This window comes from Perca fluviatilis, chromosome 19 (assembly GCF_010015445.1).
Source record: "Perca fluviatilis chromosome 19, GENO_Pfluv_1.0, whole genome shotgun sequence".
In the NCBI taxonomy this organism is placed as follows: domain Eukaryota; kingdom Metazoa; phylum Chordata; class Actinopteri; order Perciformes; family Percidae; genus Perca; species Perca fluviatilis.
Window position 1 is genome coordinate 24,944,488 of NC_053130.1, and position 9,486 is coordinate 24,953,973.

At 41.0% G+C, this 9,486-nt stretch overlaps 1 protein-coding gene across 2 annotated transcripts; it reads right to left on the minus strand.

The window, feature by feature from the left end:
• Positions 1 to 109: 109 nt before the first annotated feature.
• LOC120547609 (eukaryotic translation initiation factor 3, subunit 6 interacting protein) lies at positions 110 to 8,574 on the minus strand. 2 transcript variants are annotated; one of them, XM_039783123.1, is made up of 15 exons: positions 8,434 to 8,574; positions 8,078 to 8,120; positions 7,778 to 7,988; positions 7,510 to 7,589; positions 7,165 to 7,226; positions 6,978 to 7,047; positions 6,778 to 6,851; positions 6,295 to 6,466; positions 4,701 to 4,855; positions 4,375 to 4,545; positions 4,061 to 4,194; positions 3,544 to 3,717; positions 947 to 1,136; positions 572 to 652; positions 110 to 293 (listed from the first exon to the last, which is right to left on the minus strand). In XM_039783123.1, exons 1-15 carry the CDS (start codon positions 8,467 to 8,469, stop codon positions 216 to 218), a joined length of 1,731 nt encoding a protein of 576 aa, XP_039639057.1. In that variant the 5' UTR covers positions 8,470 to 8,574; the 3' UTR covers positions 110 to 215. The 2 variants fall into 2 exon arrangements, with proteins under 2 accessions (XP_039639057.1, XP_039639058.1); XM_039783124.1 differs by lacking the exons at positions 7,510 to 7,589; positions 8,078 to 8,120; positions 8,434 to 8,574 and having other exon boundaries at positions 7,778 to 7,856.
• Between the last annotated feature and the right edge of the window lie 912 nt (positions 8,575 to 9,486).

Consider the following 9,486-nt stretch of genomic DNA (forward strand, 5'->3'; position numbering starts at 1 on the left):
GTATTTTCAGTTTTTTTTAACTCAACATTTGAGGCAATGTTACAGATTGGTAAATACTGTCATCTAGTGGTTGTCAAGGGTAAACACTTCACAGGTAACAAAAATAATCAAGAGTTTAGCACACTAAACCAGTTTATTGTTGCCAGGTTATATAGAAAAGTTGCCATCAATAATAGTTGTTGAAAGGACTCTGTCCCTGATGTCTTCTTCACAGGTCAAACTCCTCGGGTTGTGGCAGTCCCTGATGCCACAGTGGTGCCAGTAGCTGGCATCTTCTTCAGGGTCTTATTCAACTGTAGGAAGATGGAGGGATTTTTCTTGTCAGTTTATGACAAGATATAACTGAAAGTCCTATGTTAAGGAAAAGGCTAGCTGTGTATTCAGTCACTGGAAAAGCTAGTGTTACAGAATGTTAGGGAGATATATTTATACTGGTGACAATACAAATTTTAACTAACAATTAAAATTATTTTGACAAACAAACTTTCTTCTGATGCCTTAAAATAAACAGCAGCTTCATAATTCTGTATATTTCCATTCCTTGCCAGAAGCATGATGGATCACTACTGACCTCCTCAAACTTGTGGATCTGTCTGATGAAAAAGTCTCCGTACCGACGGGCAACTTTGGTGTCTGCGATGTGGATCATGTCCTGTGGAAATGGTGCAAAGACAAAGCTCATTAAACATACCGAGCTACTTAAAACTGTGCCACAGTGAACAATATCCCCCCATAAGTTTCTCACTGTTTTAGGTACAGTATTTCAGGGGGCTTGTGTACATGCAAATCAATATGGACCAGAACATCATTTTAACCAAACCAACAGCGTTTTTGGCAGAGGCTGTCCCCATGGTTCATGCGCCCCTGTGACACACTTATTTAGATTGTACGTGACGATGTAGAAAAGTCAAAGGGCATCACTTTTATTGAACAGACTTTAACACACCTTGTCAATGTAAAAGTCGACCTCAGAAGCAGACTGGAACTCTCCGTCCAGAGCTGAGACGCCGCTGGTCCACACCAGGTTCTTCATCTTGTGTTTAAAGACAAGCAGCTGAATGCGGAACTCCTGCTCAGTCATGTCCAGGAACCCTGCAAGCTTGGCTACTGGCATGGTGGTGTACAGCTTCAGGAAGCTGCAAGGACACGTTGGGACTTAGATGACCGGTCAAAGTTTGGAGAATAATTCAATACATTTCCTGCACCAAAATTTCTTTGTCTGGGTACCACTAATATCGGTACATTGAAGGCTCTCTTTGGAGTTTTAGACCTCCAATAGCCCTATGGAGCTGCGTTTTCTGATAAGTGGGGTCCCCATTTTGTGCTCATGCATACACGAAACCAGACACGGGTGAGGCAATCCTTGCTCAAGGGCACCTCAGTGGTGGCAACGGTTCCTTCGTCTCGAAGTCTGTTTTTTTGTTTGAATGGGTTTGGGTAATATGCCTGAAATACGGTATGTGGTTAACACAAGCTTAAGAGATTTTAACGTTTTGTTCCACGACGTGAAATTAGGGCTGTTAGCATTAACACGTTGCGATTAAGGGCCGAGCATAACGCATTCATTTTTATTATTATTTAAATTCATTAATCGCATGCTGCCATTTATTAATTTCTTTTTGCTTCACGTCGTGCCTAACAGGCTACTATTTTGACCCTTTACTTATCATCAAGCTGTCCTACTTCCTCCTAACACATCCTACTGCTGCAGGCATGATGGAGAAATGCAGCAGCAATACAATTCTGAATGGCAAAACTCCCAAAAAGGCTCATTAGACAAGTCAAAAGCCATAATAAAATATCACTGAAGCACGTCAAGCTTGAGCTACCACCTACGAGCTAAGCATAGTCCAGTTAACGTGACTCAGGTTGATGCTAGTGGGCTCAGGGAAAGCACTATTTTGGTTGTTGAAACCAAAGTGCAAACGCCGTCTCATCAACCGGTGATCACTGGTCAGTGAGTAATCAAAATTATTTAGAAGTTACTGCACACTATATGGACTCTGGTAAGTAGGGTTGGGTACCGAAACGTGCCAACCTAAACGGTAGTAACAAGACCGAATAAGAACGAAAATTTCGGTGCCCGACTTTACATTACACCTGACTGCAGGTAACGTTAGCCTACCTTTAGCTAGCAGCTGGATTAAACATGGTTAAAATGCTGACAGCTAACGTTAAACAGTGTAAAGTGTGACTGGATTTCACTGTAGAGGATTCCAACAGCGGGACGTAACAGTCTGCTTAGCAGCGCAGCCATTGTCGGAATTAAAACAACACAGACGGTGCGTTCACTTAAAACAGGTAGCCTCGTGGTGCATTCACAGTAATTGTATAGTAGTAATAGTCGTTTTTGTCGTTGAACAGCAATTTACTGGTGAAATAAATTGTTATAGTTATTACATTACTATTAAATCTTTAATTTTGACCATGGCCTTAACAATAAACAAGTTGCTGACTGTTGTTTAGTACCCTTCTTTTGTTTACAGTAAATAATAAACGAATATAAATCTTAAAGTAAAGTTCATAAAGTAACTTTCTTTGCATTCATTTGATTCCCAATCAAGATACACTGGTAAGAATTGCTTTCCATTGTTTATATGTACTTAAAAACAGTTCTGAAATGCTAAATAATAGTTTAATAGTTTTAATCATGTGACAAAACATGTGATTAATCGCTATTAACTATAGAAATTCAGCGATTATTCGCGCTTAAAAAATATTTATCTTTTGACAGCCCTACATAAAATACGTCAGTGAATACCCCACTCGGCAATTTGAAACTTTTATGCATCTTAAAAAAAGCGGTTACCAGCAAGTGGATAAAATAGACTCCAGAGGTCATCCTGCCGTACAACCAGTTGGCTAGTGGTGGTGATGTTGAAGTCATGTGACTGTGGTGTATTTTGTTTATATAATGTTAGCTTTTTACTTCAGGCGATTGCATTTACGCTTCAAAAATCACAAAAGTGGTGTACTGTTATTAAGATTATCTTGCCCAGCGTGACATCATGACTTCGCGTAGACATACGCGCCCCTTTCCTAAAGCCAAGTGCCGTGTTATCTGTACGCATTTTGAGCTATCCACGTGCAGGTCTACGTTGTCAACAGCGGACGGCAGTCTGCACCGTCACAGCGTAGACATACACACCACTTTCTAAAGCCGCGAGGCTACGGTTGGGTTTAGGAAACGTGACACGCCACGCGGGTTGGGTTTAGGAAAAGAACAAATATGGAAAGGAAACATCACACGCGGGACACAAAGGAAACGATCCCCGCTCTCCTGGGTGAAAGTCCTGCGTTTGACCCAACCAACTTCCCTATGCGGATTTTCACCCTTTCATAGTACTCGCTACGCCGTCAATTCACACGCAATCGCAAGGTAATGTATGTCAATGGAGGCCAAATGGTGTTGATAAACACGCTAAAAGGCAAGTATGCGTCTTGATAACACGCCAATAATGGCATACGGATTGGTGTGTCATACGTACGCCACTTCGTGAGATTAGTCTGTCTTGCCACACACTCAAAGTCGGTATGCTCTACCTGCGAATGGTGGAGAGCTGGGCCTGCTGCTGCACCTCCTCAGCAAAGACCTTCAGCTGCTGCTGGAAAGGCTCTTTGTGGTAGTTGGGGTGGACGTTGTCATAGTTTGGCACCACAGGGGACAGGAACTTGGGACAGGCGAAGCTGAACTGCTCCTCAAACACCTGCAGGTCTCTGAGATGGAAAAGGGAACATTTGTGTCAATTGAGACATTGTTGCTGATGGGTGCCACAGTTCTACATACCAAAACTACAGTTAACTTAATGGAGCCATTACTGTCCCAGTGCTCAGACCCACAAGCTAAGAGATCAATGGGGTTCATTGTATGTTACAGTTTAATAACCCAACAGTAAGTATCAAAAAAGGACTGTCTGGCCAATATGGAGAAAAAAAAAGAAAAAAAAAGGTCTTTTAGGTAGTAATGGAATACACACAAATAGAATAAAAGGCAATAAAGAATGACAGTGAGACAAACACTGAACTTCAAATCCAGTTGTGTGAAGAGTTTCTTGCTTACCCTTTCTGCATTCGCAGCATCTTGTCTCCGTACTTCTCCCTCAGCTGGGTGTGGATGCTCTCATCGATGCGCATCGGGTACATGGTGAGAGCGATGGCCAGCAGGCCGTGCATCTGCTCATTTTGTTTGTTAACCTAAAAAACAGTTACTAGTATTATGGCATCAGTTCCAACTACAATACAGTGAGAATGTTAAAGAACCCATTAATGAAAAAGCCTGATGTGTGTTATTCATATTACGTATCAGTCAGAATTTTTCGGGGGGGAAAACGTTGGAATGGGCACAAGAATCCATAGCTAAAGCTTCTGACTGACCATCTCATATTTATACGTCGACCTCTGGAACATGTTTCTTGTCCTCTGGATGTAGAGCAGGATGTTTGCAAAGACTCGAATGGCATCCTGGTAGCGCCTCATCATCAGGTAGGCAAACCCCACATAGTAATATGTAGTGATCTGGCACTCGGGCACACGGGAATACATACTCTGTAAGACAGAAATAAAATAGATAAAACCAAGTTAATATAGTTCTAAAACAAAAAAAAAAAAAAAAAACATGAAATAAACAGAGGGTTTGGATACTCCGTAGTATCATCATGAGTAGTACTCAAGCGTGTCCCTCTCTACATCAGGTGCCTTACCTTCTTGTTGAGCTCAATGTTCTCCAGGACTTTGATGGCCTGGTAATAATCACCAAGCAGAGAGTGAAGCCTTAGAAGGCCCACCAGGCTGAAGTAACCCAACATCTTGTACAGGGAGTGACGCCCATATTCTCCGGCCACACTCTCTGGGTCTCCTGCAACACACCAACAAATGACACGTTTGCTGCCTCGTACAACACCCTGTATCATCCTCGTAACACTTAAAAAGGTTGAGGTTGCTTTCTCACCAGAAAAGCAACAAACTACTAAAACTACAGTTTTACTGGAATATAACAGGCGTGGTACGGTTCATGAAAAAACATCCAAACTGTACGGTTTGCTTGTCTCGGTTCGGAGCGTGTGTGCGTAGCGCGGTTCGTCAATACCCTTCTAATGTGCACTACCCACTTACTGCCATGGTGCCCTCTTTCAACCATAGACAGTAAAACACCTGTGTTAGAACACTCACCGGAAATGACGAGCGGGATGAGCGGGACAAACGCAACACATGGCAGATGATTGGACGAACGCGTCACGTGGGGCTGGCTGCTCTCGAATTTCAAAACAGACTCTAATGGCGTCTCGTTGCGAATACGATCTCATATTTTACGAAAATAGTTCACCGAAACGTGTTTCTGAAAGATTTTAAGCGAGAAATAGGCCATGCAGTTGCTGAATCTGTCTTCATTTCAGATCGACAAAGGTCAGTTTAAAAGATTTGTCAGATTTTGAGAGGCGGCGAGCCGACCGCTCCTCAACGGTGGAGTGTGGAGTGCTGCAGGTCGCGTCACCTGTATTTTTGTAAGAGCTACACTGAAGTTGTTAGATTGATGAATGCAAGTTTTACTCTGTAATATTTCAATCTTCATGTGCTAAAAAGGGCACATATGTTCCGGTAAATGGCGATACACACATTTTTTTGCCAAATAAATGAAAAGCTTGTGTTAAAGATTAAAGAAAAAAATAACAAGAACCATACAGAACCGAAAACCGTGACCCTAAAACCGTGATACGAACCGAACCGTGCGTTTTGTGAACCGTACCACCCCTAGAATATAAATCTACAAACAGACGTAAATGCACCTTATTTTGGTAACTTTAACAAGTCCCAAGGGCTTTCATTTAAATAATTCAAGAGGACCTATATTTTACTCCCAGCTATTTTTAGTCTTTGCTTATTAGTTTTAAATCACATTGTAGTCATTTTTATCCTTCATGGTTTTAGTCATTTTAGTACAGATATTTTCTCTTAATCTTGTCGCCTATGTTTTAATTTTGTCTTGTAAAACTGCAAAGTTTATGCATAATAGTAGCACAACTATCAGAACTGAGGACTTAGACAAGGACAGAAACGGACTGAGCGCCACGGCAGTGAGAGAGAGAGAGAGAGAGAGAGAGAGAGAGAGAGAGAGAGAGGTGAGGAAAATACAGTTTCTATTTTTTATTTTAGTCTTGTCTTTTTTTGTCAACGATATTGCATGTTGATATGGTCACGGTTAGCTGTTAATGATGTCATGCCATCTCGTCACTGTCTCGTGTTAGTTATGGAAAAAAAGGTTGACGACAAACAAATTTCGTCAAGTATCTTCTTTACCTCCGCTGGTGTAGATCTCCAGCTGGCGGTTAATGTTGCTCTTGTCCACCAGGGAGTGGAGAACGTTGAGGACGCTGTGGACGTTCCAGATCTTTGGGTTGTTCCTCAGGAATTCAATCTCCTCCTCTGACTTCTTTGCCGTCTTACAGCGGTACTGACTGAAGGACTGGAACTATAGACAAAATAGTGTTATTCCCATATCGGTGTTACTGTTACTACTACCTACTTTATTTGTGACGTTATTGACAGCCATTTCAATAAGCACTAAAAAATAACTGTACAAAAACATGTGAAAGCCATGATTAATATAATCCATCTGGTACTACTTGTAGATTTATACAACCCTAGAAATGATTGGCAACTACTATTTGACCTGACCTTTTTTTTTTCTATCAGATTCTTACTAACATTTATCTTTTTGTAATGGAAATGAGGATACATTTAATAAAAAAATAAATAAAAAAAGAACATAATGCACTGTACCTGGTAGATGAACTCATCAATGATGTCCCAGAGCCACTGGTTTGGCAGCTCCAAGGGAGCAGGGCCATCAGCATCTGTTTACAATCACAACCGACCATTCTCATATCACTCATCTTTCATTAGGAGTTACTTTACACTGATAACTGGACACTGATAACTACAGGGGACAGGAAAATGTAAGGACTAGTCTGGTAACTTACTGAGAATGTAATTGAAGAGGTTGCAGTAATTGTAGTACGACTCAAACCTCTGGTCCAAAGTTGGCCCCCCCTGATGATCAAGAAAACAATATTTCACAACAAAATACTGGAGAGGTTTTCATACATTTTGCAGGTTGCTTATTAATCGAGAGGGGGATTGATAAGTTTATAGTAAGCGGTTACTCACGCTGACTTTAGCGTAAATGTGTCTGTAGTACAGTTCCTTATAGAGGATGAGGAACACAGCATCTGTATGAGATAACAGGAAAACAATGACATGAAACATTACCACTGTAGTAGATTGTAAAACCTTTTTAAAAGAATAACAGAGGTCTGTCTTGTCCAACTGTAAACCAATCAACAAAACCACATGACCTTTTGGGCTGCTTGTACAATGACATGTATAAATATTAGCTAACATCAGTGGAAAGCTATTGGGCAAATATACATTTATCACATTTTAATTTTTCCTAAAAGAAATGACAGTGGGATGTCTGCGCAAAGGCAAAAACAGGACAGATGATAAACTCACCGTTGCCAACGAGTGATGCGATGGCCTCAGCCTCCGGCCAGGGAGAGTTCTTGAAGAAACGGTCAGTCAACTTATTCCAGCTGAACAGGAACAACATATGAAAAGGTGAGAAACTCATCACCCACAAACACACACAGCTTTAATGGCTCTGTTAAAGGCTGCAACAACAACAACATCATCATCATCATCATCATCATCATCATCATCATCATCATCACCACCACCCACCACCGTGGGGAGAGGTTTATTCACAGAGAGTCGCGTTTACCTGTTCTCATAGACGTCCTGGATCTCATAGATCTTCTGCTCGATGCTTTCACTGGACACACGGTTGGACTGCAGCTCATAAACCTTCTGGTCGATTAAGTCAGAGGTGGTTTTGTGGAAATACTGCAGGAAGTTCTTGATCACCTCTGGGATGACGTGGTAGGTCTGCTGCTCATACTGCCTCTCATAGGCCAGGTCTACTTTAGGGTCACCTGCCAGGAGATGGGAGAGTGAGGAGGAGTCACTAACACACTGGAAGGTGATATCATACATTTAGATGCATATTTCTGTGTATACTAACCGGTGTGCAGGTCAGGGTCGTTTGTGTAGGCGTACGGATCGTACTGTAGAAACAGAGCAGTGAGGCATTTGTTACTGATGCACAGTTAATAACATCATTACAGTTAGCTAAGTTTACCTCAAACGCTATCCTCTACCTCACATAACTACATAACTTTACACATACGAAAATGTTATGGTTGCTTTCTCGTCAGAAACAAGGCAGCATGCTGCCTCATCGAAAGCCAACGTTACTGTTATGTCGGTGGAGTTAAGCAAGCTAGCTAGCTAGCTAACGTTAGCGACTACCGCTACCAAGCGTGTAATTGTTATTATCACGAAAGCATTCAAATATCTGGAAGAGAAATGTGTACTGACTTCTTCTTCCTCGTGGTATGGCATGGTGGTGGTCATTATTACAAGCTCAGAACAACGAGGATATATGTTCGGTTAGCTAACGCCGCAAAACCACGCAGCTGGCGCTGGAGAGAAGACAGGAAGCGGAAGGAAGAAGCTGTGACGCGGATGAAACAGAATGCATTGAAGCATTATGGGCAATTGAGTTTATGTAAGCATGGATGATTTTAAAACGAGGTTAATCACAACCTCTTGTTCGTTTTTTTATTCAACCGGTAACATTTAGGTGGATATTTGTTTGAAGAACATTACATTTATTTTCATGAATTTTTCTTTTTAATTTATGTTGTACAAATAAAAAATGTTAGGCCAAATTAAACTGCCACAAAAGACACATAAGACGCTGCTATTGCTGGAGAAGTCTCGAGTCAGGTAGCGTCCGTCTCTTCATATTTTTGATTTGATGGATTTGTTTGCTTGACGAGCTTGTTGTTTACTTTCTGAATATAACTTACTGGATAACACTATCGTTCCTGTCACAGACATGTTGACTTGTCATATCAGTTCATTAATGATGACTGCCTTCCAGCAATTATTAGGCTATGCAGCAATTCTGTTTTTAGTTACACCTTGACAAGTTGTAATGTCCTACGTTTAGGGAACCACTGTTTTAAGACAAACAACCAGCGTCACAAACATACTGTTTATGATAGGCTATTTATGAAGCAACATCATTGTTTGGTTTTACCTTTATTCTATTTAAATATTCCCTCAACTTTCGTTTTAGCCTTTTAGCCTATGAATGCTAAAATGTGTGCTCAAACTCTTAAAGAAAAGCTAAAGCTAATACAATTGAAACCATTTTTTTTAAATGCAACTTAACAAAAGTAAATACAAAAGTGAAAATGGTTGATGTGATGATATTAGGTCAATATGGTGAGTGGGCTGTGGAAGCTTGTAACAACTTGTGAATACCGTTAGGTGGCGTTATAGTCGCAAGGTGCTGCTCTCTATATAATGAAGAAGGCTCAGATATACATTAATGCCATGGACTTGTCAAAAGTTAAGTTAATA

What these genes read in the sequence shown, in the direction of transcription:
- LOC120547609 (XM_039783123.1), bottom strand. Translation starts at nt 8,469, where the DNA reads ATGACCACCACCATGCCATACCACGAGGAAGAAGAA. An exon ending in ACATTGAGCTCAACAAGAAG is followed by an intron (nt 4,546 to 4,700) that starts GTAAGGCACCTG and finishes TCTGTCTTACAG; the next exon opens with AGTATGTATTCCCGTGTGCC. An exon ending in TCGACTTTTACATTGACAAG is followed by an intron (nt 653 to 946) that starts GTGTGTTAAAGT and finishes CCATTTCCACAG; the next exon opens with GACATGATCCACATCGCAGA.